The sequence below is a fragment of the Pelodiscus sinensis genome, chromosome 3 (genome assembly GCF_052426305.1).
Source record: "Pelodiscus sinensis isolate ZL-2025 chromosome 3, ASM5242630v1, whole genome shotgun sequence".
Taxonomy (NCBI): domain Eukaryota; kingdom Metazoa; phylum Chordata; order Testudines; family Trionychidae; genus Pelodiscus; species Pelodiscus sinensis.
The window spans coordinates 97,392,872-97,420,272 of NC_143054.1; the positions used below are offsets into that span (position 1 = coordinate 97,392,872).

The window sequence follows — 27,401 nt, forward strand, 5'->3', positions numbered from 1 at the left end:
CTGCCCTGCCCTGCCCTGCCCTCCCCTGCCTTGCCTTGCCCTGCCCTGCCCTGCCTTGCCTTGCCTTGCCTTGCCTCCCCAGCCCTGCTCTAGCTCCAGGGAGCCTCCTGCTTCCCCAGCAGCCAGGCCCTCACTGACCTTCCTTCTGGGAGCCGCCACCCAGGTTCTTATATAGCCCCCAGCTGGGCCCTCATCCCCTAATGCAGCCCCAGCTGGGGTTTGCCCTTAAAGGGCCAGTGCAGGGCGAATGCCTTGTCACACAGAATATATTAGCAAAAAGTTCGATCTGCCTTATTAAATTTCTCTTATAGCTACATTGTGTATGACTACGGGAGGAGTCTTTTTGCTTCTTCTCTCCTTAAATACCTTGCTTGCTTTTCATATTTTTTCTCTTGTCCGGTTTTAATTTATATTCTAACATATGAGTCTGTGTTCCCAGGATCAAGTTAAGAGACAAAGTGAACATTAGGTTATTCCTCCACATTTTGAAATCTTTTAAACTGACCAAAGTACATGAGTGCTTTTTACTCCTTCCTGATTCTCATTTCTTTGTGTGTGCAGTGACAAATTTAATTAGGAAGTACTGGAATTTGGTCACCAACGTTTGTTAAAAAGTTGCATTATGGAATTTGGCAAGTTTGCTTAAGGAGGCCAGGTTCTCTCCTGAAGGGTTCAGCAAATCTGCCCTGACAAAATTGTATTATTCTGAGATAAAAAACTGAATATGTGAGAAGCTGGAAAAGAGGTATCTTAATTTTGTTTTTACTATTATTATATACCAAATTCAGCATAATGTTACATAATATTTTATGCAGTATGTTGTAGCCATGTCGGTCCAAGGAAAATAGATTACAGATTATTTTAATAAACCATAAATCTACAGTCTGTATTTAGTCCATTATTGTTTGTGCCTAGCTATCTTATGAATTGAAGCTCTCAGGGTTCTCTTTTGAAAGAGTTGTGCAGGCTTCTTTGAGGATGAGGAGTGAGAGGTCAGAAATGGAGTGATGGCTTTGTGAAAAGTGTCTCTCTTCCCCACCTCTCCCCCCCCCTCCCCCTTCCATAACAGGATCTTTATTTTCTTGTGTGAGTTCATTTAAGGGTATAAAAGTGATTGGTTTCACCCATACAGTTGCTATTAGGTCACTGGATGTGGTACACCACACGATGTGACAGGTATGTGTCTCATTTAGACAATTACACTATTTTCTCTCTTCCAATAAAACGTAACTGGATTATGATGCAGTCATTTACAGTGTATTTCCACGATTAAGTCCAGTTCCACAGAGAAAGGAGAAAACAAGTAAAAAGGCCAAAGACCCCCATCTTGCAAGCAGTTATGCTCCTAACTGTAGGCCCATTGACAGAAATGAGTCTACCGTATGTGAGTAAAGTTATGCATGGGCATAAACCTTGCAAGATTGAAGTCAATCATCATACTGCAAAAATAAGAGTTGTGAATTTCATATTTGGGGGAGAGGGGAAATTCTCTTAACATTCACTGAAAAGGATTTTCAAGAGCTTAGTGAAGAAAAAAATCGATGTTTGATACATTAAGTCAATTTGTTCTTGTCTAGAACTATTAGTCTGCTACATGACAGTGATTAACAGCCAGTGGTTACTCCTTGAAGGCAGCACGGCCTAGTGAGGGAGACATGGATTTCTTATTGGCTCAAGGTTCTGTCCCCAGTTCTCCTATAGACATCCCATGTAACCTTTGGCAAATCACTAAACCCATGTTTCTCTGTTACCTTCCCTGGAAAAAAGACGTGAGCACTTGCTATACTTTTCACGCAAGTACTCATTATCCAAAAGGCCATTTTTGTGGAGAATTCAGGAACAAGCCATTTTACAAGGTACTGAGGTTTCTTTTTCTTTTAGAAAAATAAGTTGGGCCAGTTCAGAAGTCAGCATGAAAATACTGGAGTTGAATAGCAAAACTGGCAGAGAACTGGGTCTCATTACTAGTTAATGGCAATTTCTCAAACACTCCACTCTTCTTGCCCTTTAAATCTGCTTCTTGCCTGGGCCAGTTCCAAAGTATGTTTGTTGCAAATGTTGCCATTTAGTTTTAAGTGCTTCAGAGCAGGAACCCTTTTTTACTCTGTCTGCCAAGTGCCCACCACAATGGTGGCCAGAGCCTGATTTATCAACAAAAATTTTGCCATACAAGTACAGGCAGTCCCCGGGTTACATGGATCCGACTTACATCGGATCCCTACTTACAAACGGGGTGAGGCAACTCCGCACTAGCTGCTTCCCCTCAGCAGACCAAGGAGACACGAAGCTAGCGCCTCCCCCAGCAGACCAGGGAGATGCGGAGCAGCTTTTCTCAGCAGACACCTCAGCTTGAGAATAAAGGACTGAGGGAAGTGAGGTGTGGGAGAATAAAACTGAGCTCTGGAGAAATGTTTGGCTAGAGTTTCCCCTACAATATGTACCAGTTCCGACTTACATACAAATTCAACTTAAGAACAAACCTACAGTCCCTATCTTGTACGTAACCCGGGGACTGCCTGTAAATGATGATTTGTGGTGGAGAGTGATTCTGTTGACAAGGGGATAGCAGATGTTAACATTGCTGTCTGTAGAAATAATGTGTCTTTTGACTTCAAGGTACTTAAAAGATTTCAGAAAACTCTAGTGATCAGCAAGATGAACGTGGATTTTGTTTTTCTTTTTTAATTATAAGCTGATCTGATCCTCTTGTAATGGGAGCATGGTGGCAGCCTAACCTAGGGAGAGTCTAACTCCTGTCTATAATAAACCACAAACAGCTGCAGACCTTGTCCCGCAGTGTGCCTTTACAACTTGAATTAAAGAAAGAACTCTTAGTTGTGGCTGCGTCTACACTGCAGCCTTCTTAGGAAGAATGGCTCTTGCGCAAGAGAGGTTTTTTGTGCAAAAAGGAGTCCTCTACACAGCTCCTTTTTGCGCAAAAGCCTCTTGCGCAAAAATGGCTTCTAATTAATTATGCAAATGAAGCGTGGTGATATTCTACTCCGTGCTTCATTTGCAGAAGAAGGCTGCAGTATAGACATAGCCTGTGAGTTGCAGAAAGACCTTTATGTGCTTTCCCAATATTGTGGGCCTCCTAATCAATAGTGCCACAGAGTACATGAGGTTGGCTGAGAGCCTACAATGAAAGGGGACTGGAGATCAGCATTTGTTGGGAGGCATAAATTACAAATGGAGGGAAACTTTGGAATTTGGTCAAGTGGGTGCCTGCAGTGAAAGGAGGATAGATAGTGAAATCATGTGGGACAAAGGACAGGTGTTCAATTGAAATAGTGGTTATGAATTGGGCCAATCCATGTTTTTGGAGCAGCAGACACTATGGGGAAGAGAACTGGCATTGGAAAAATACATAGATGAATCAGAGGCTATTTCTCTAAAGTGAAATTTGTTTGGAAGATGGGTGAAGATTCCGACTGGCTTTTGTTTTCACAAAACATAGACATTAGACATTGAAAAGTTCTCTCCCTCACGCCATATAGCATTACTGTATACAATACAATAGCTTGTGAGTTTTTTCCAGTCCAGTTTTTCATGTCCTCACTGAAGAGGCTTCCAGCACTTAGTTTGGGAGACTATTATGTTGCCAAATATTTGGAATTTTTTGTTTGAGAAATCACTGCAAAATGTTAGAATACTAACTTTTGAATAATTGCTACCTGAATGAATTGTAATTGATTGTAATTAAATATCTAACCTAATTTTTCATTTTCTAAGGATCCACCAATGGCAGTGACACTGGGCCTGCGAATGGAAGAAATGATTTTTAATCTCGCTGATACACATTTATTCTTTAATGACTTGGAGGTAAGAATCTAAAGAATGTAACATTGACTGTTTCATCCCAGAGCATGACACCAGTGATTTGTTACATATTAGTATTTTTCACTTGGACATTATTTTGAGGTTGGTCGGTCTAACAGAACAATCAGAGTCAGTCATACTGCAATAATTTTCTCTAGCATCAGCGTATTTATCTGAAGAGCAGGGAACATCCTCAATGTGTTGCCTCTGTCCATTACAGTAGCTCTTTGCGCACTGCTTGTTTTTCTGATGCTGCAGATTTGTCTGTCTACAATGTACTCCTGAGAAGAGACCCCACTTACCTTCCACCTCTTTTCTCTCAACTGAAGTGGTCACTTTTTGCCTCCAAAAGATATATGAACAGACGAGTTTGATGTCCTCCTCTTAAACTCCCCTTTTGGGGCCTGCCTTGTGACTTTCTCATGTTTTCAGGGTTAAGAGCCACCCTTTCTTTTCAAGAAAGAAGGAGAGTTCTCATTATTCTACTCAAGCTCTCTCATCAGCAAGTTATGATCATAACGACAGACTTTTAGTCCTAAACAATCTAGGCATAATCATCATTCATATCTCTAAAGAAATAGAAATTGAGACCCCTAAGATGCCTCCAGATCTCCAGTTTCAAAAACTTTGATTTTGAGATAAGAAAACTCAGGGGCAAATTATTTTTTCCCATTCTCTGAAGAGTATTGTGGGGTTATGGTTGAAGACTCCAGACAAGAAAGGTGTCAGTAAAATATAGTACAGTTGTACATATATAAAAAGAAAAGCCTATGACTATTTCATTAACAGAATATCCCATTTCCTTCCCCTCAGCTAATACAACAGATAGACTTTACTAAACCTTGTTCAAAAAGCTTCTGGATCCACTTTAGGTTTATTTTTAGTCCAAAAGAAAATTGGGAGTTTTCAGACTACCCTTTACCATTTTCATAGATCATCTGTACTGTCAGAAAAAGTTGTAAAAAGAATAATGAGCCTCAGTCTCTTAATCCAGGTGTCTCTCAAGGAGGTTCAAATCCTTTATTCACTCATTCAAATTCTTCCACTTATGAGTTCATTGTCAACATGTTTAATTCATAGCCCTTTATTCTCAATGTCATCACCCTACTAAACATGTTCCACCATACCCATCAGCAATACTATTTAAACACTGTGTGCCTCTCACGGAGTCTAGTTCTGATATTATGGAATGTAACCACCTCACAGTTGTTGGGAGTTTTTTTTCTGAATAGGCATACAGAAGACTACAGATCCGCTTCTAATTTGGATCAGCATACCTTCCCCAGGTAGACATTTTTACCACCGGTTAAAACCAAAATTGACAATGTTTTGCTTCAAATTCTGGGAGAAAAGACTTGATGAATGGATGGATTTTCCTTCCACTGGGGGGTGAGGTTTCTTGTAATAGTCACTTCCTTGGTTCCACGGCCAATAAGAAAATTAAGAGGAACCATGCTGATGTAGTCTTCATTGTCCCAAGCTCAGATCATTCCCCTTACCCTCAACCTTTTGTCCCAAGATCGGTCCTTCACCTGAGCTTTACCTCTTTTCTTTAGCAGTGTGAAATGTGAGAACTGAAACCCTGGCTATTCCTCAGGTAGTGCATCTTTTATTGCAGTCTTAATGAGATATCACTTGACCATGTAAAAGCATGTGATCAATATTCTTCTTCTGGTGCCCAGAGAAAAGGATAGATTCTAAATCAATTTTTCAAAGCATTGGTTAGGTTCTCTTTGTAATGAACTTTTGTCCTAGCATGCTCAGATTTCAAGTGGCAGCTATAAGAACCCTCTTTTAGCATGTGCCCCGGTTTCTTCAGTCTGATGCTGTGTTCAAGGCACCAGTCAGCTCCCTCTTCCAAAGTGGAACTTCATCTTCATGCTGTATTGGCTTTGTTGTTTTCTCTGTGAGCCATTCACCAAAGCTTTGCTTAGTTTCGTTTCTCACCAATGAAGTTGTCATCTTTAGAGATGTGTCAGCGTATAGATTTAGCAAACAGGGTAATTTCTACTTAGGAATACCACTTCCTCTTTTTTCTTACTAAGGTTTTATATACAGGCAGTCCCCAGGTTACATACAAGATAGGGACTGTAGGTTTGTTCTTAAGTTGAATCTGTATGTAAGTCGGAACTGGCATCAGCTGCTGCTGAAACTGATCAGTTTCAACCACGGATGAATCTGGACGCCAGTTCTGACTTACATACAGATTCAACATAAGAAACCCAGGCGTCCCCAAGTCAGCTGCTGCTGAAACTGATCAGCGGCTGATTCCAGGAAGCCTGGGGCAGAGCAACTCTGCCTCGGGCTTCCTGTAGTCAGCCGCTGGTCAGTTTCAGTGGCAGCTGACTTGGGGATGCCTGGGGCAGAGCAGCTGTGGTACTGCCCGGTTGGTCCGGAGCGGCGCTGCAGGACCAACCCGGCAGCCCCCAGCTGCTCTACCCCAGGGGTAGGCAAGAAAAGCCTGGTCTGCTGGGGGGGGGGCACTAGCTGCAGCCCTCCCCCAGCAGACCAGGGAGACGGGGGTGGCGGGACCGCCCAAGTCCTCCACGGCTTTGCTCCGTCTCCCTGGTCTGCTGACCTGGGAGACGCGGAGCAAAGCCGCAGAGCACGCGGGCAGCGGGACAGTCCAGGCGCGCCGCGGCTGTCCCACTGCGGGCATGCTCCGCGGCTTTGCTCCCCATCTCCCTAGTCTGCTGGTCTGGAGACGGGGAGCAAAGCCGTGGAGCACGCCTGCAGGGGGACAGCTCAAGCGCGCTCGGGCTGTCCCGCTGCGGGCGTGCTCCAAGGCTTTGCTCCCCGTCTCCCTGCAGACCAGGGAGACGGAGAGCAGCTTTTCTCGCCCCGGTGATGGGGGCGGCGGACCGCAGTGCATCTGGGCGTCCCGCCGCTCCCGTCCTCCGGGGCGAGAAAAGCCCCATTCGTACCTGCGGATCCGACGTAAGTCAGATCCGCGTAGCTCGGGGACTGCCTGTATATAGTTTTTCCCTAAAAATCATACTCAAGCTTCTTTTGGAGTTTGGCCTAAATCAAAACATTTTCCTATTTTAGAGAGCTTGTGAAGTTTAATTTGGGATGTAGATCAACATTGTTGTCCAAGAATTTTACATTCCAATGAAATTAGTTTAATTTCTTGAATGTCTGTAAACAATTGAGTATTTTCTAGCCTCAACACTATTGCAAAACCAACTATGTGTATTATAAAAAGTAGTAGGGCCAAAAGGAAAAAAAAAAAAAAAAGCTAAGATCTGTTTTGAAATATATCAGAAGGCCAACAAGATTCTCCACCTTTCCTGCAGCCACAATTCCAGAAAATCAATTGGTGCATCTCAGAGTTGATAAGGGTCTGGACAACTTGTGCAAAAATCTGCAGGCTGGCCACTATGGAATCCCTTTATCTGTCAAGGGACTCTTTCAGCTCTCTAAGGGTATGTCTACACTACCCCACTAGTTCGAACTAGCGGGGTAATGTAGTCATCCACAGTTGCAAATGAAGCCCGGGATTTGAATTTCCCGGGCTTCATTTGCATGAAGCCGGCCGGCGCCATTTTTAAATGCTGGCTAGTTCGAACCCCCTGCCCCGCGGCTACACGCAGCATGGGAGTAGCTAGTTCGGATTAGGCTTCTAACTAGCTACTCTGTGCCGCGTGTAGCCGCGCGGCATGGGGTTCGAACTAGCCGGCATTTAAAAATGGCGTGCTTCATGCAAATGAAGCCCGGGAAATTCAAATCCCGGGCTTCATTTGCAACTGCGGATGACTACATTACCCCCGCTAGTTCGAACTAGTGGGGTAGTGTAGACATACCCCAAGAGCTTTAATAATGCTCCTTGATTAGGTAAATTAGATCTTCATGATGATTGGCCAGTCTGCAATTCCTCCTTTTTAAAAACTCCACTAGAGTCCCCATCCTTTCTTTCCTGGTTCTTCTTGAGTACCGTTGGATACTTTGGGTTATTCGGGGTGTTCTGAAATCAGTCATTCTTTTCTTTAGCCCATTTTCCTTTAGTCCTTCCTTCTACAAGCTCTGCTTTTCAAAATGACTCTCAACGTGCTTTGTGTCCTAGATTATATGCCCTGGGATGCATTGGCCATGAAGAGTACACCAGTCTTGGATGGGGAGACAGTCTCAGACATAACTTGGTCCTGAATTGTTGATGGTCTAACACATCACAACCAAGGCCTTCAATTGACATTGGAGGTAGTGAAATGGGAGGTGGAGATTGCAGAGCACCAGTTTTCTCATCAACTGAGGAGCTGAGCCACTCTGTTATACATGAACTAGAGCCTCTTTATTCCTGTTATCTTCATCCTCAAAAATAGCATATGATTGAAATACAGTCTGAAGGTAGCCAGTGTTAGATTACATGCCCATCTAGTCATCTTCTTAACCCTTTCTATCCTTTTCGCTATTTGAAAATTGCTAGTAGTAATATCCAGATTATTTAATATTGCCATCTGCACTACCCTCTCCCTATTTGTTGTCATATAATTTTCACCAACCCAGAAGTTCCCATGTATTGAGGAAGTCCTCAGAAACTTAGTAAACCATGTTTTAGTCAGTAAAGCTTCTGCTGGTATTTCAGGCTGGGTTTTTCTTTTCTCAAGCTGTTTCATTCTTGAAATATAAATTTTAGGGAGCTTGCAAAGTATCATTTGGAACATAGTTTGCGGCCTTCCATTATATACAGGGGCTGCATGCTCTAGAAAATTCTTGCAGCAAAGCCATTTTAGACTGGTAGGAGGGTGGGGCCAACCCAGTAATAATGTCTGAATTAGTGGCAATTCCATTTATTAGAAGATTGTTGTACAGGTAAGAAATGTAACTGTATGTTTCCCTACAGAAGTATTAAGGATGACAGAGAAATGTTGGTAGAAAGTATTTCAGTTCTAGTGCTTTCCCCACCACTACATGCACAAATCAGGGTCTACAAATTAGGATTTGGGTCCTGTATGTATGCAACAGTAAAATAGTCTGTTGCTATTTGTTGTCATTTTTTCACAAGCTGCAGGAAAGCCAAATTCATACAGTTTAAAGGAATATAAATATATAATATTGGTTTAGAGAGCAGCAAAGGTAATGAGGTATGAAAGATCTATACATTTACTTTTTTCATGTTGAAAAAAAAATCAACCTTGTGCTATTTTTTTCTTTCACATAAAAGAGGGGAAAGTTCAGGTAGCAGTTTAAATAAACCTCAAAACTTGGCAAGCAATTCAGTCCAGTTTTAATAGAGATCGGGGCATGTACATGAAATGGGTGGTTCTGTACATCCTGAAAATGTATAGTGCTGAATATATGCAGTATAATAGCATTTTTGTTTTCAGTGCAGTGAGTCACTGTTTTTACTGGATAATGAAATTACTATCCCTTCCAAGAGGATAATTTTTTATTGACAATTCATAGGCTCTGGACTTTCAGTAAAATTTTCAAGCTCTAAAAATTCCTACGGGTAAATAACAGCACCAAGTTGTGTTTAAAATAAATATTACTGCAAAGAAAAGTCAGTTATTGTACCTGGACTAATTCTGTACACACACAGTAATAGAAAATATATTTTATCTTTCTTAGTTTTGAACTTGCACAGCCAGTGACCCACTGTGACTTGAGTGTAGCCAGTACTGTAGCTGTTGTGAAAAGGTATTTTACCTTACAATTATCAGAGAGCTTTTTTCCCCATTTCTATCCCATCTTTCCTATGAACAAATTACAATCTCCTAATCTTGTGCAACATGCTCATTGTTTCGACTGGGAATGGGAGGGAACTGACTAAAAACCTGTACCCAATTTGACTTTGGTTTATGTTGAACTTGGACATTTTTGGTATGAAAGTTTATTTAAATTTACAAATACGTTGGTCTAGTGTGACTATTTAAAATGTTTTAAAAATCAAGAAGAAAGGAATATTTTGATAGACTAGAAATAGCATATTAATCAGCTCTAAGGTCTCCCTTGTGAGTATTCAGTAATGCACCAAAAAAGGTAGAGGGGGATGGCAAGTAACCATGTGAGTATAGCTCAGAGACAATTGGTTAAAAGGATGAGCCATAGAATCAGTGAGGAAAGGGAATTGTAAAAGCATGTGTATTTTGATCCTGGGACACTGGAAATTGAAAAACCCTCTTGGCAAAGACAAGCAGCAAGGAAGTTAGAAAACTGCATGCTCTTGGACCCTCTTTCTTTCCTCCCCATAAATTGGTGAATTTGGATATAGTTTTCAAGATGTTAGATACAAATTCAAAGTAGAACAAAATGGCTGAGGCTTTGCCATCCCTTCATATTCAATTTTGCAGTTAAGTTAGTCTCTGGAATTTTATGTGTTGGTTATGTGCCAATTATTGGTTCCATTCCAAATAAATCTATTTTCTAGTACTAAAAATGTACTCTAATTGTAGTACTCATAAAATAGCTGCACAGTTTAACAAACATTGAACAGATATGGACACTCCTTTTTATTTGTTCATACTTTTTGCATGGTGAGGAAATGAAAGGTACACAAACTCACAGGTCAGATTGCAATTCTATAACCAATCCCACGGAAATCAATGGAGTTGCTCTAGAATATGATACTGCTTAACGTGAGTAAAGGTATCAGAATCTGTCCCAGTGTAATATGGAGTCTGATACTAGCCTGACGAGAAACAACTGTGTGATGTCTTCCACAGGCATGTCTCCATACGCACAAACAACAGTGAAGGCAAGAGAGTAAGAGAACAGCTCCTTTATTTGCATCTGGCACTCATTTTTCCCCACTCTAACATCCCCCTGCCACATCTCTATTTTCTTAGAGAGGTTTTAAGGCTCTACATTCCAATAGCATTTTGCTAATCTCCATCAGAACTAGGAAGTTCAGAGGTCTAGTCAAAAATAAATTCAAAGATGCAGGTTATCTGAACTTTTAAAAACTCAGAAAAAACCAACCCTGTTTAAAATGGCTTTTTTTATTTCCTCAGCATAAGTTTGTGCAAACTTAAATATGGACCCTAGGGAAAATAGTATGTTGTTTAATAATCTGCACACTAGGATAATTCCATTCCACTTAGAGCAAAACTACACACTTTCCCAAGGAGAGAAGAATGAGTAAGCTCTTGCGTTCTTAACACTACCATGTCAATTACAGGATTGGTTTAAGCCAAAACAAGTAGAATGTGGAAGCTAATTCTTTTGGATATTTGACAATGGTGAATCATAAATGAGATTTAAACTATGTAGTCTGCACTAATTTTGTCCACAAATTGATTCTAAAAGTGTAATCTGATTTTTAACAGGTTTACTTTGTATTGGAAAAAAATCATGATATTTACTGTTGATATTAAGGTTTGGAGAAATTTGAACAAATACATCTCTAACTCCATGTGCTGTCTTCCCAGTTTAAATTCTCAGTTTTCAATGTGAATATTCTGAAATTTCTTCTTTCTTCAGATTTTAAAATTTCTTAGCAATTATACTAGACTGAGCTTTGAGACTTCTAAAATGTGCACAGCTTGACTGGTGATTTTGTTTCACAATGATTGAGAACTTGTCATTTAAGGGTATGCAGTCATTTAAGGGTATGCAGTTCCATAAGTGGAAAGCTTGGCATAAGAGTTACAGCAGTAGAGGGCGTGAATCCATTTTCAAAATCGTCCCTCATCCTTTAAATAATTAGACATAATTTTACTGTTTTTCAGCATAACCCTTTAATCCTAAATTTCATAAAATTCTGATTATTTTTTCTTATGATCGTATCACTAAATATATGCAGGTAAAATCTCTAAACAACTAAATTCATACATGTCCTCCAGATAATGTACTATAACTATGGTACAGAAAACAAATGTAAAATTGACACAGTACTTGTGTACGTGTAGAGTATTTTTTAATCCCAAATTCGCTTTTGTCCATAACAGCTGTGAATAATGGCAAAACCTTAAGTTTTTTAAATCAGATATGTTCTCTGTATGTTCCATACTGCCCATTCCTCCCCTGCCCCGCCCGCCCCCCCACCCCCGAACTGGATGTATTCAAACACTACAGAACAAGCTGTTTCTGTGGGGGTTTTTTAGGCCAGTTAAAACCAGGAAGTAGTGGAGCCCTTAAGAACTTGATTTTGTGAGATTTCCAAACCAAAGGTTTGTGTAAGTTCAGATAAGACTTTGATAAGCCTCCAAAAATCCAGATGCTTAACAGAAATGACAAATCTTTGAGGTTCACCCATTACAGGTTTTTATAGAGATTGTAGAACAATGGTCTGAACTGATTTTGAAATGCTAGGTTAACAAAAATTTTACAACACATCAGAGAGAGACTAGGAGAGGGTTTTAAAAAATTGCTGTCCAAAAATCAAATTCAAGTACCACGTATCCTGTTACTTTCTTTGGGAACACCGTTGTAACTCAATTTGAGTAGTGTCGGAGGAGCTGAAATTTCTTTTGTTTGGAAAGAAAACTTTGTCATGATTATGAGATTACAAGCATGCAGACACTGCCATCTTCTGGCATAACCAAAGCTATGCAAAAGGTGTTTCAGTAATACCTGTATTTTAAAAAACCCATATTGGGAAGCATTAACACATACATGAACCTTTATAACAAGTTATCTTTATAATTGAATTTTTCAATAGGAATGTGATCAAGTTCATATAGATGATGTTTCTTCTGATGATAATGGACAAGATCTAAGGTAAGATGTATTCTTTTTCAAAATTTTATTTTTTGCAAAGATTAGAAAAGTTGATCTTTTTACAGGAATATATTGTATTTATTTTTAATATATTTTGGGTGTTTGCAGTACCTACAGTTTTGCAACTGATGGCTTCCATGCAGCTGCAAGTAGTGCAAACCTTTGTCTGCCAACAGGTGTAAGAGGAGGGGTTGACTGGATGAGGAAGCTGGCTTTCCGTTACAGAAGAGTAAAAGAATTGTATAATACTTACAAGAACAACATAGGAGGTAAGGGTAGGGCACATTCAATGTAACTCGATAATATTTTGAATAAGTTACTGTATGATTATGGTAATTAATGCTATTTTACTGTACTCTTTGAATCTCTACATGAACATTCAGTTCAGTGAAATTCATGCTATTAAAATGTAATATAAAATGACCATGCTGGAGTTGGGCAAGATATTCTGCTACAAAGAGTGACTGCTGGAATACCACTTCTAGGGGACACTGCAGAGAAGTGTGTTAGCAGCATACTTAGAGTGAAATTCTGGCCCAATTGATATCAGTGGCAAAATTCCAGTGGAGTTCAGTGTGATTAGAATTTCACCCTTCCAACACAATTGCACAAGTCCCATGGACTTGCTGGCTGTTCCAACCACTTCAGATGATTTTTAGGAGACAGCTCAGGTGTCCTCCTGCTTCCGCCATGCTGGTAGATTCAGCATGAAGATGACTGCCTATTCCCCCATCCTCCTCTTTTGCTAGAGAGGGTGGCTACCACCAAACCCCATTGGCGAGAGCCCCTGGCAGACAGTCACGTTAGTCCACCACATGCTGTAGCTCTGAAGCCGGAAAGGTTCTTGGAGTCCTGCTGCTGTTCCCTTTAAATCTGTACCAGACACCCCCACCTAACTTTACCTGTCTTAGTAGGAAACTTCTGACCTCTCACAAGATGAGGGCATCTTTACTAGGGGTATGTCTACATTGCATTCCTCTCTGGAGACAGGAATGCAAATGCAGGTGAGCGAAATTGCAAATGAAGTGGGGATTTGAATTTCCTGCACTTCATTTGCATAATCACATCCAGCCACTATTTCGAAATAAACGCTGTGTAGACAGTTATTTCGAGATAAAACCCTTCTTTTGAAATAACTCTTACTCCTTATAAAATGAGGCTTAAGGGTTATTTCAAAAGAAGGGTTTTTTCCCCAAAATAACTGTGTCTACACAGCATTTTTTTAGAAATAGCAGCTCGACGCAATTATGTAAATTAAGTTCAGGAAATTGAAATCCCTGCTTCATTTGCAATTTCGCTCACCTGCATTTGCATTCCTCTCTGGAAAGAGGAATGCAGTGTAGAGATACTATCATTCTACTGCTGCGAAAGAAGGCTGAATCAATCCAGAATATTCCTCCTGTATGATTTAGCAGTCCAGCCAGCCCCACTCTGAAAAACCAAGATCAGTCATCCACTCCAAGATGACATGGTCTTGTCACTTGTCCCCTGTTCCAAACGCCATGGGGAAGGAAAGCCCAGGCCTGTGTGAGGCTGAGGATCCCAATGAAGTTCTTGACTTTTACAATACGACTCACTTCATTTGAGATTCATGCAGAGCATAATCTAAAATTAAAACTTAGGTGTGAACAAAAACAGGCAGGTTTGGCACTGCTTTGTAACCAAGTCTCTCTGGCAGAAATGTAAATCATGAGTGAGGATGATGTGGACAGTGAGCGTTGGTCACCATGGTAGACATTTCACTGAAAATTAGACTGACATATCTTTGCCTTTGCATTTTTATTAGTTAAAAGTATTTATTTACATGAAAATGAAGCAGATAGAGCATTTGCAGGTGTTGAGATAAAGCAGCTTAAAATACCTGAGAAGTTAATGATGCTCCAAGCCACCATCTTGTTCAGCATGTTATTACTATTTTGAAATGGGATTTTATACATTTAAAATACCAGAAAAAAGTAAACCTATGGATTTACTAAACATTCATAAAAAAGCTACTATTGGTTCTAGAATTCTTAACTTTCTCTGTGCCATTAAAAAAAAACCCACAACCTGTTACTGAGCCAATGTGTAAGAATCTAAAGATGGTTGTTATAACTGGTATCACTCTGAAGTCTGTATGCATAGTATATTCTATATGTATTTTTCTTTTGCCCCATAAACATTGTTTGTACTTTGATTATCTAATATATTCCACCATTTGTGGCCAATTCACACAGCTATCCTACTCCCTCCATCTTCTGTAACATTTTTTCCTCACTATGTGGTCTTGTTTCAAAAGAGCCATTGACAAAGAAACCTGACTGAGCTAAGTTATCAGATTTTCAAATGTTCTGCAACAACTGTGTACTTTAGAAAATCTGGCTCTTCCTATTTAAGCAGGACTATTGAGAGGTTGGAGGGAAGCTTTTATAAGTTTCTCAGACAAGATTAGAGGAAAGGTGTCATAAAATCTACAAATACTTCAAGGCTGCAACAGCTTCAGCTACCAAGGTTGGAAGTTATTAGAGAACAATAACAGAGATAAATGGGGCTACCATTTCAGTGGGATGTATGGTGTTAGGCTGTAGATACCCTTGCAATAAAAGAGGAGATAGTCTAATTGCTTTGGAAAAAAACACACCATTGGGAAAAGTTATGTATTGATGGAGAAATGAAGTAGGACTTTCCAGCTTCTAACTTTGTAAATACACATACATACACATATGGGTATCTAAACTGGTTATTAATGAGAGCTCAGGTATCTTTCAAACAAAAAGTCCTAGAGCCTTACACATCCACATTGGGGAGAAGTAAAACCCACTCATCACTGAAGTCAATGGGAATCTTTCCATTGGCTTCAGTGGATTTGTTTAATCAAACCTTTAAAAAAAAGCAGAATTCAAAATAGAGTAAGTTACTACAACATCTGTATGCTTCAGCTAAAGCATAGTTTAATTTGTTTTTCCTTACTCATTTATATATAAGGTCTCCTTGGCCCTGCTAAAAGGGATGCATGGCTGCAGTTAAGAGCAGAGATTGAAGCTCTGACAGACTCCTGGTTGACAAATGCACTTAAATCATTATCAATTATTAGCACTAGGTATGTATTTGTGTAACATTCATATTAATTTATTCTGTATTAAAAATACATGTAATGAAAAGCCTTCATAAGCAACCCTATAATATAACAAACAAGTGAAGGAGGGAAACCATTAAGTTAACAGGTTTTAGTTCTTTAAATGTATATTAACTGCCTACAGTTAATGTAAGCCTAAAATGGACTTCATCTTAAAATTATGTCCTCTAAATTTTAGAATCTATCTATCATGTGTTTCTGCATAGTGGCATCTGCACACAAGCTCAGAGCTCAAGAGGTCGATACATTCCTGCAGACATGGCTACACTGTTGTGTGAGCCAAGGAGTTTGAACTCTGGCTCATGCCTAAGCCCCCCTTCCATCTACACACAAATCACTCTGACTCAGGGTCTCAGAACACCATATGGGTGGAAAGTCCACCCCTGCATCAAGCTAAGACCCAGGGTTCAAGCTCTATGCTGATTCAGGGTAGAGACAGCCCCAGAAGACTCATGTTCTGGAAGTCCACCTATCATGGCCCATGAGCTGACTTTATTCTCTAAGCAGTCAAGTTTGGGGAGGGACAGTTAAATTTTCCCACACAGCTCAATGAACAAAAGACTAATGCAGCTACATTTTGCGAGGTCACGAGGAAGTCTGGGCTATACTCAGGCTGCATAATGTGCATAGACAATGGAACCCCATATTGGGACCCAAGGTTCAGTAGTTCCTAAAATGAGGTATGTGTAGACACTCCAGCTGTAGGCTAACAAATCCAGGATCTACTTCTAACTCCTGTGCCATTAACCATGGACTTGCATTGAAGCATAAATAGACCCCTGGATACATGTACACTTTTCTTTAGAGCAACTAGCTGTTGAGCCAAAGTAATTATAACCCACCATTCCCATCTCTAAGAAATAAAAATAACCATCATTGCTGGCTCTTAAGAGATGCTCTTCACAAAGTGGTGCATGTTCCCTCTGAGCTAATCAATACTGCAAACAGAAAACCATGGAAATGAACAACATGGAGCTACATTGAGCCATTTCAAGAGTTAACATGGGTGAAAAATGAACCAGTGTTCAGGGAACAGAACAAAATGAATTATTTTAAACATTTACTTTTAAAAAAAGTAAGTAGCAGCTAAACTGGAATATTAAAAAATGCTATTGTCATTTAAGCAATAATGGATTGTTGGAAAATTGTTGCCAATTACATGAAGTCCAGTCAGCGATGTTTAAATATTTGTCAAGTACAGGCAGTCCCCGACTTACGCGAATCCGACTTATGTCGGATCCGCACTTACGAACGGGCTTTCTCGCCCCGGAGGTCGAGGTAGCGGATTGCTACCTGCGAGCTCCGGGGCAAGAAAGCCCCGTTCGTAAGCTGCTCCCGTGCCCCTGGTCTGCTGGAGACAGTCTCCAGCAGACCGGGGCACCGGGCAGGTTCCCGCGCTTCTGAGGCTTTGCCAGAGCAAAGCCTCAGAAGCGCGGGAACCTGCCCGCTGCTGCGGCTTCAGTCGCAGTGCCTGTGGTCTGCTGGGGACGGTCCCCTGCAGACCACAGGCACCGCGACTGAAGTGGCAGCAGCGGGCGGGTTCCCGCGCTTCTGAGGCTTTGCCAGAGCAAAGCCTCAGAGGCGCGGTACCCTGCTGCCGCTGCGGCTCTGCTGTCTGTGTCCCTGGTCTGCTGGGGGGGGGGGCGCGGCTAGTGTGCCCCCCTCCCAGCAGACCAGGCTTTTGTTTTAGACCCTGGGGCAGAGCAGCTGGTGCGCTGCGGATTGGTCCTGCAGCGCCCGCTCTGGGCACTACTGGACCAACCCGGCAGCACCCCAGCTGCTCTGCTCCAGGTCCTGATTCAGCCGCTGCTGGTCAGTTTCAGCAGCGGCTGACTTGGGGACGCCTGGGGCAGAGCAGCTGGGGTGCTGCTGGGTTGCTCCAGTAGCGCCGAGGAGCGGTGCTACTGGAGCAACCCAGCAGCACCCCAGCTGCTCTGCCCCAGGCGTCCCCAAGTCAGCCGCTGCTGAAACTGACCAGCGGCTGATTCCAGGAAGCCCGGGACAGAGCAACTTTGCCTCGGGCTTCCTGTAGTCAGCTGCTGGTCAGTTTCAGCAGCGGTTGAATCTGGACACCAGTTCCGACTTACATACAGATTCAACTTTAGAACAAACCTACAGTCCCTATCTTGTACGTAACCTGGGGACTGCCTGTAGTGTTCTGATTCTGGTAGTATATTCACTGCCATGACATTTAAAACTTCAGAGTTTCATCACTGATTAGTTTTTCTCCTCCTCCCTTTTGTAAAGATTGCTCTTTTCAGTCTTGACATACCAAGAATGTGATGTTCCATTTTGAGGCCACTATTAATTTATGATTCTTGGGTGAAAAAATATGAATTTCTATGTTATCCCAGTCCTTCCTGTAAGACAGGTACAACAAAGCATTTTCCCCCTATTAACTCTGATTGTTTGTAAGTCACCGATAATTGTCAGTCTGAGAATGTTTTGGAAACATTGGAACCTAAATTTTTGAAAGCAACTAGTGATTGTGGGAGTTTCCATTTTTGAGCATCTATTTGGGCACATCTTAAAGGGAGCCAGTTTTGACAGCGCTGCAGGCCTGCACACTTGCCCAGAACAGAAACACCTTTGACAAAGGAAAGATTTTTGCCAAGAAAGATTTATAGTATAACTATTCTCAGTGCTGTTTAAGTAATAGTAATGCCTTTGGATTAACAGTTGACGTCAGGAAATCCTGATTGCCATCCTCAGTGGCCAGTTTTATTTAGCAAAATATTAACTGTGCAATTTTTGCAATGATGTACCATTATGCAGATTCAAGAACTATTTCTCTCCCTTCAGGAGTAACTGTGTAAACGTTTTGGTAACAACCACCCAACTTATCCCAGCACTTGCAAAAGTCCTGCTGTACAGTTTAGGAGGTGCTTTTCCTATTGAAAATATTTACAGTGCAACCAAAATAGGTAAGAAAATTATTCTTTAGTCTTCAAAGATTGTATTTGCTTCATCATGTGTTTTTTCCTCCTTTTATTAATGGATTCAGAGCTATTTCTCTGATAGTATGAATGTTCGGCAGAAAATAAGTTGTGCACTGCCTCTTGCCTGTTTAAATACTGTTAAGAAATGTCAACATCTGTTTGTTAGGAGTACTTCTAATCCCACTATTTATATATAGAATATGTATAATCTAAATATATAACTGTCACACAGTGACACTGGCCTTCAGGGGAAGCAGGGCAAATACACCTGCACTTTATCTGCATGCCTCTAGTTTGGACAGTTAAGAGGGCTGGGGGCTGTAGAGCAGAAAAGAAAAAGACTGATGGGTCAGAGCTGCCTGTGTGGGAAATGGGGACAAATGAGAACTGCCCAGGGACTATGGAATGACCTAGAAAGAAGCAGATGATGTTTTCTGAGGGACAGTTGAAGGCCAGAAGAGTGCATAGAGGGGTTTGTGTTGGCTGACTTCCCCAAAGCAATATATAGCCAGGGTCAGGAGAAGGCTGCGAAGGAAGGATTAGCAGCAGAGGAAGGTGCCTGCTGGTACAGAGCCAGAGCTGTTGACCAGATGGAGCTGAACAAATGGGGCAACCAAACGGCTTACATGTTGACATCTCTAGTGCTGATAGGCTGGACACAGAGGAACTGTGAAAAGGCCAGAGAAGAGGCTACACTAAGGAGTTCCCATTGGGAAGAGCAAGATTATACTTCAGTTGGAAGAGCTGTGGTGGCTGTCCTGGTACAAAAACCAGGGTGATTAACCAACTGGGGAAATTGAAAAAGCCAGTATGTATGTGTTTCATCAAATGACAAGATATCTTGTTTTCATAACTGGTTGGATTTGGGGAAGAAGTGGAAAATGTGCAAAACAGAAATCCAATTTGAGGTTTTCTAATAAACCAGCCGCAAAAAGGATATTATAAGACGACAATCTGAAGAGTAGTTACTTGGGACTTTGGAAGGCAAAAGTGAGGCAGGAATGTCTATCATGCCATGGCATGCCACAAAGGGGTGCTCTAGGCAGGTCTTCCCTCTAACTTTCTTCAAACTGAATTCAGTCTTAGATATTAAAATGCACTGGAACTACATAATGTATATCTAGGAGCCTGCATTTTTACAGACATCTCACCAATATTGAAAGACCCAGCTAATTTGTATTCTAAACAAAGATCTTCATTTCATACACACCAATTTCAGTCATCCAATACTATTCGGGTCTGTTAAATGACTTACAAGAAGTTATTTATTATATATAGTGACAAATTATAATCTTGAAGATTATAATCTACAAAATAAAATTTAGGTTTGGATTTTTAAAGGCACCTCTAAGACTCCTTTGAAAATGCTAACTCCAATGCATGGCCTGCGAATATAGAATATGGGGAAAGAATGAAGGTTTCCAACTAATGAAAGCATGTATTAAAAGTTCTTAAATGATTCTCATATTTAAGTCATAGAACCACCAAATTTCTTTTGAAAAATCTAGGGAGAATTTTCTTCAGAAAAACTTGCATCTGAACATTGAGAATCATAGCTGTCATAGTTGTCAATTAAGGGAAATCACCATTTTAGAGACTTTTAAACAGCTAATAAATTTGGAAGAGTTCATATCTGACAATTCATCTATTCCAGATGCTTAAATAAGATGAAATAGAATTGATAGGACTTCACTGGCAAAGTGTCATGACTATGATTGTTTTTAGATGTGCCTTTCAGCAACAGAGAAAAATGGATATTTTGATAACTTAATTAGCTACATCATTCCATAGGAAGAAGATGCACCAAATCATTTAAAACTCTCAAAGAATTCAGCATATCAAATAGCCTAACTTACAGTAAACCAATATCATACTTATGGCAACCTGCACATTGTACACTAGTGTGCAAATTGCAGTCAGACAACAATAGTATTTAGGCCACACTAAGATTTGAAGCGGAGTAGCACCATCTGTGCAGAATCTATGGGCAAAATCTGGCACAGAAAGAGAATTGTTGACTGGCATGTAGGAGAACTGTGCCCATTGCTACATCCCTTCTAAGGATACAATGAACAGTACTCCCCTCTCACTGCATCCTTTCAGGTGGGCTGTGCTGCTAAAGACGTTTAAAAGAGCTGGCTCTTAGCTCTCTCTCTAATCTGGTCCTTTTAGTTCAGCAGTTCTAACACCATATTTTCCTAATCATAACCCTTCTTGTCATTCGCTGAGCCTGCTGAATCCACTTCTGCAAAATGGCACATTTCAGGGATACCTTCTCTGCAACCTTCTACTTCCTTTTATTTTTCTCTCTAGCATTCAGGGCTCATCTTCCCATCACAACAGCTCTTCGCCCTGCAGTAAATACATTTTAAATGACTGGTACTGTCCCTTAGGGGAGGGAGAAGAAGGGTTTAAAATAATCTGGAACTATTGACATTTTATGTTTTACAATGGTGGTAATAACATCCTTCTGTTACAGCCAAAACCTCTACCTAAGGTTAGGTATGTGATCTAATAATCAACTAAATCTGCTTAGTCTGACCAAAGGAATTCAACTGCCTTTTTGCTCATTGTATCTATGAAACAAGCCAAAAATGCACACTTTTTAATAAAATTCACTTAACCCTTTGTAAAGCTTCAGGATAACTCACATGATGGCTTGAATAAGTAGTGCATTGTTTTTCAGGCAAAGAAAGCTGTTTTGAGCGTATAGTGTCCAGATTTGGCACTAACATAACTTATGTTGTGATTGGAGATGGACGCGATGAGGAGCATGCAGCTAATCAGGTAACTTCACTCTGAACTTTTATCTCATTTATCTTCCAGGAAAAGAAAGTTGCTTTGAACGAATAATGCAAAGGTTTGGCAGAAAAGTAGTATATGTTGTAATTGGGGATGGTGTAGAAGAAGAACAGGCAGCAAAAAAGGTAACCTGTCTTATGAAATGTTGGTGTGATACACAGATACTAATGAAAGCCTTTCTGTTTCATTGCTGCTAATGTTGCAGATTGGCAAATAAGTTCAATACACAGAGGCACCAAGAGCACGATAAGATCTACACTTGAATTAAAATAAGCTATTTGGATTCTAGCATTTGTTTTATGACAATCTGAGTAAGAAATGTACCCCTGCCTCCTCCCCAATAAAACCTTAAATGATTGTTGGAGGGGAAAAGGCAAAAGAAACATAACAAGATGATACAACAGAAGTAATAAAGTAGTAATAAAGTAAGAGGGGTTTTGGTTAAAACAACACATGTGGAAATGAGAATGAGCACTATTGGCAAGAATGCAGAAAACCACCAAAATATCTATGCCAAAGTTCTACCACTATGAAGAAAAAAAGTTAGAATATTCTAAGAGGGAAATTATTGATTTTAAAAGAGCTAGTTTCAAGAAACATTTCTGCAAAAGGAGAACACAGAAATAGAAACAGTTTCTTCAACCTGTATAAGTAAAAATGTTTGCAGCGCACAGTTTTTCAAAGACAAGAAGTGTGACATAAGCAATTTAAATAGTCAATATCTGAGAAAACAACAAGTTGGGAATCTTTCGGATGTCAACACATTTTGCATTCCACCGTAACACCTATTAATGTGGGAAAGCTATCCTCTAAACATCGTGCTCTTTGCCTCCTGAGTTGTAACCAGAAAAACCATGAATTAGCATTAAGGGTAGCAAAACTTAAATCTTTCTAATATTTTGATGGGTGCTATGTGTTATTTTAAGCTATAATAAAGCAGAATCAAAATGTTCATTCCAAATGGTTGCTTATAGAGGTGTAGTACTGGTGATGGGTCTCTTATAGCCTGTGCTGAACACAGGTGGTTGGTTTGGGCAGTTGGCATGTTTCTAACTGTAGCTGTACTTGCATGACTAGATATGGTTTTCGGAGGAACAGCTGAACATACCAGTTAATAAATCGATCTGAACTTAGCAAAAGTAAGTTCTTACCTAGCTCCAGGGATCTATTTAGCTAGAATATCCAGCAGTAGCATCCTTCAAGGAGTGATTTGGCATGGGTAAATCTGTAAATCATTATACTGCATCTACCGACATAGATGCTTCCTGTAGCATCTTTATTTAACCTAGTGTTTTGAAAGTTTCTCTCCAGAAGAGTTTTTCCACAGCTAGACTCTCCCTCCCCCCAAAATATACTTGTCTCTTACATATGGGGCTTTCTTTTAAAAATGGGACTTGAACTTTCTTAAATGGTAATAAATTAGTACAAATAAATAGTGATTTCTTATTCCATTACTATTAAACTCCATAGTAGCAAGTGAGTGAACTGCATTCATTGAGTTTTGGGCTATTTCCAGTGCAAATTGTGAAACAGACTGTCTGATTATTTCTTCCTAGTTCTAAGAAGAAAGCGCACATCTATTTTTGGTCTGATTGTCAGACTTTCACTAACAAACATCAGGCCACACAAAATATATTGTGAGTTTAACGGTATTCATATGTTGTGTGCCTTCTGATGTATATAATGTGTTCATTTTTCCCTCACTTCTCCTCTCCTGACACATGCAGCACAACATGCCTTTCTGGAGGATATCAAGTCATTCGGACCTCTTGGCTCTACATCAAGCACTGGAACTAGAGTATTTGTAACTGTGTTCTATAGTTGGCGAGCCTTTTTATATTTCAAGTACACTGAATTTTTATGTGTGATTCGATGCCTCTGGCTTAACACATATGAATTGTCTTAAGAAGGGAAGAAATATTTGGAATGAAAATTCCAAAATGAAGAATTCAGATTGCTGAATCGAGTTAAAAATGTTAGCGCTACATAAGGAAGCTCTATGGTCTTATATATGCAACGTTTTAAATGAATAAAAACTATGAAAGTTGCTGGTACACACCAAATGAGCCCTAACGGGAGTGAATAAAGAACTCACGCTGACAAAGCACGAACATGCGTTTTCTGACCGACAAGGTGGTGGTCGACAACATTCCTCAATATGGGATATACTCTCAGCACTGAGGTTTGAACCAGACTTTAGCCTACCTAACCCAGAAAATCTGAATTGGAATGCACTCAGACTGTATAATGACAATCTTGTCTAGACCTCTAATTTGTGTAAATTATTGATGAAAATAATTTACTGTGACTTTATTAGCAGCTGATTTTTGGAAGTGGATGCAATTTTTCTTTTTGGGGGGGGTTGTAGGGAAGGGTTATACAATTGTCTCTTTTATAAGTTTGGCAAATGAAACATGCATAAATGATGTGTTGTGCCTTAAAGACATAAGACAACCATGTTTGTGTGTTACAATGTAATTCTGGTTAACAACTATGTAGATAAACCAAGAGTTGTGAAAATTTTTGACATGACCAAATTTCAAATTCAATTGAAGAGCAGGACTGCATCAAAAGCAGCTAAATATGTTGCAGTTAAAAAAAAACTAAATAAAGAAAAGTTTGTGGTTTTTATGTGGTTTCTGACTAGTTCCACTGATTGTATGAGGCAAGTTAAGAGTTTTTTGGGAGGCTGAAATGATATTGGGGACCGTAACCTTCGAAGCTAACGCAATTGCTTAACATCTTGAACTTTCTTCATTCTCACATACAGATTACAGAAAAACTTCAGAGAGCATCTGCTATTTACGTAAAATGAAATTCACTCTTCGAGATTTGCTTTTATACTTTGCCCTGTTTAGGAAGAGCATACAGCATCACATTCCACACTGTAGTCCTCTCACCCCACAGATTGCAATGTCATGACACAACTAAAAGTGTTAATGACTTTATTGCGGAGGATGGAAATTGCTCTTCCTTGATACTGACAGCCCATGTGCACCCACCCCTTCTGCCTGGGCAGAGAGATTGTCACGTTAGATGCCCTTGGCATTCTATATCATATCTAAGGACAGAACTCAATACTGATGTACTGTCCTCCCATTCTTTGCTGTGAAGCCAACCTATTTCTACTCTGGAGGTGCTTATGGGGAAATAAGCAACACTAAACTACATTGACCATATCAAATGCATGTCTTCACAGGAAATCTTGGCCCCACGTGAGTCAATGGCAAAACTCTTTAACTGAGTGAAAAAATTTCTTTGCCTCCATTGGAATTTTGTATGAATGACTGGCATATAACAGGCTGGTATGCTAGTGGCACTTGTTTTAAATGAATAGTGTACAGCATTCAGACTGGTCTATCCAAATATTAAATTGTCTCTTATTTACCCAAGAATTTTTAGGATTCTTTTCCCCCCCTCTTCTTGAAAGAGTTGTATAGCTGAAAATCATTTACAGGCAGTTTATTCTTACAATATACTACCTGATAAAATTTCACATAACATTTTAATTTTAGGCCAAGTGGTCAAAAATTTAGTTTTCATTATTATAAGTGAAGATATTTTAAATATACTGAAGGCCATTAACAATGTTTTGAAAGGCACGTAACACAGAGTGACATAAGCAATAGTCCATAGCCTGCCATCTATTTACAAAATCAAATCATGACCTCATGGGAGGGGTATGGCTCAGAGTGATTAAAATGTTGGGTTGTTTTTTTTTTTTTTAAACATCTAGCACACTGAAGCCCTGATAATATTGAGCTTTTATGTATTATCTTAATATCAACAACAATACATACTTCACAAAATCTTATGACACTTCCCCACTTAAGGGTTTAGCCCTAAGCTCTGTATATTTCATATACACAATACCAAAGCTCTTTCCAGAGGCACAGATATACTCCTCTTAAGGAAAAAGAAGCACAGGGGTTATCATTAACTACAATCTCATAGTATTTACTTACTTTGATAAAGCTTCCTCCGTGAGAACTACAGGCATGATTAACCAAGGCAAATATTTTAGTCAGACCAGACAGTTCCAAATAGATATGGTTGGACCTAAATTAAGCTTTGGTCATTTGGACTTTGAGTGCATTTTAATTCAATGTATATAATCCAATAATCGCCTCCCTTCAACCCCTAGTCCCAAAATGAACACTATGTTATGTTTGCATTTACTGTGTGCAATTAAAATATAGACTATTGTGCCTTTGCAGTTACTGTAGCAACCTAAAATGAGTACAGTACTTGAACATTAGGCACTTTTAATACTGCACTTGCAAGATATGAATATAGTGCAATTTCAATCACAGAGTAAGCAATATCATAAATAATAGGGAGCAAGTTAGTACAGCTCAATATAAAAAAATACAGTGAAAAAGCTCTTAGAAACATATGCTGATTGAGTACAAAGACATAGGTGATGACTGATTCCCAGAATTGGATTTTATTAGTATAAGCAGCAATATATGCACCAAAAACAGGTGCAAAAGCATGTTCCAATCTAAGCAAATGTGCCCATATAAAAATCCTGGATCCAAAACACTTCTGCCATGATAGGAGGGAGGTTTGAAATCCAAATCCCAAATTTGTGTGCGCATGGATTTGGCCCTTGACTGGAAGGCTAAGTTTTAGCAATGAACTTGGATCCAGCTCCAGGGTTTTCATTCAGGAGCCAGCTCTACCTTATACCAAACATATGCTTTAAATGAATATGGTATTTAGTATCTCTAAAGAGGAACTTTAGTGACATGAGCCAAAATTGCATTATGACTCCCAGCAATAACAGCATTTTGGAAATTTAATTGAAGCCAAGTGTCTCTGTCATGTATTAGCAAGTTTAGTTTATTGGGGCCTACATAATTTAAGAAAATGTAAATTAATATTAAAAGCTTGTAAAATATATGTACATCTTACTACTTATCAATAAATACATTTGGAACTGTTGTTATTTTCTGTACTGTGCTGCCCGCAGGATTTCTGGTTTGGTGTTTGAAACCTTCATCACACAGTGATTTCTTCTAAGAGCAGGGTCTCACTACAGTTTTCTTAATAAATGAATGAATCAGAAATTCATTCATTTATTGTGTGTCACAAATGCATCAAAATGTGGGTTGTTTTGCACAGAACACAGCTTGAACTACTACTAAGGAATTAACAGGTAATTTAGCCAAATAGTTCAGTAGTGACCCTCATCTTGAGGAAAGTATCACTCTGCAGCAGTTTCCCCATCATTTTATTTATAGCTTGTCAGTGGTCTTAATTGCTCATTTGTGCATGAAGAAAGGGAATAGTAATCACATTTTTTCTATAAGTGGCGGCTTATAGATATAGTTCATTAAAGACGCACCATCACATAAGGATATGGCATAACCTTAAGGCCCCAGTCCTGCAAAGAATTAAGCATAGGCATAACTTTGTGCAGGTAAACCACTCCCTTTGACATCAAAGTCATGAACATGCATAAGTTTCTGCAGGGTTGAGACCTAAGTCTCCTTATAAACCAGTCTTCTCTTTAGTGTCTAAAAGCAACAAGTGCCAGATACTCACCACATAAAAATGTGTTTTTATTCAAGTCAATTGCCAATGAAGCAGTCAAAGCCCTGGCCCTAGGAAAACAGTAATGGGGAAAAGAATTAATAGAAGGTGCAAATTTTCCTAAGTCTTGTTGATCCCAATTAATTCAAAACAAAGGTGCACATTCTCCTATAAAACTCTGAAAGAGTGCTACTCAAATGATCAAATATTACTTGTATTTAAGTTTGTACTGGATTAAGTTTGTGGGGGTTGAAAATTAGTTGTCTTCTACCTCCTGCAGAGGTCTGCAGGTGGTAAACTGCCCTAGACCTTTGCAATGTATATTAAGCACCACGCTGTCCATGATTTTTAACTAATGAAACACCACTTAGCAAAGTGGATTTGTCAGTAATTGTTACAAAGATTGCAAAGCACATGACTCCAAGCAAAGTCCTTCCAAAAGTTCACATCCTTGGAAGCATGTGGAAAACTTATACTTTTAGTTGCTTGATGGAGACTAAGGGATGTAATTCACAAAGTTTATTGTCCAT

General features: G+C 39.8%; 1 protein-coding gene across 21 annotated transcripts in view; it reads left to right on the top strand.

The window, feature by feature from the left end:
- Positions 1 to 26,280, top strand: part of EYA4 (EYA transcriptional coactivator and phosphatase 4) — a 218,536-nt gene extending 192,256 nt beyond the window's left edge. For 17 of the 21 annotated variants that reach the window (XM_075924211.2, XM_075924216.2, XM_075924202.2 and 14 more), the window contains 7 exons: positions 3,733 to 3,822; positions 12,419 to 12,477; positions 12,586 to 12,746; positions 15,442 to 15,556; positions 18,395 to 18,516; positions 21,358 to 21,458; positions 23,061 to 26,280. In XM_075924211.2, coding sequence (XP_075780326.1) covers positions 3,733 to 3,822; positions 12,419 to 12,477; positions 12,586 to 12,746; positions 15,442 to 15,556; positions 18,395 to 18,516; positions 21,358 to 21,458; positions 23,061 to 23,141 — 729 coding nt within the window. In that variant the 3' untranslated portion in view covers positions 23,142 to 26,280. Of the gene's footprint in view, positions 1 to 3,732; positions 3,823 to 12,418; positions 12,478 to 12,585; positions 12,747 to 15,441; positions 15,557 to 18,394; positions 18,517 to 21,217; positions 21,319 to 21,357; positions 21,459 to 23,060 lie in introns of all 21 variants that reach the window. The other 4 variants (XM_075924215.2, XM_075924210.2, XM_075924201.2 and 1 more) reach the window with 1 other exon arrangement.
- The last annotated feature ends 1,121 nt before the right edge of the window (positions 26,281 to 27,401 follow it).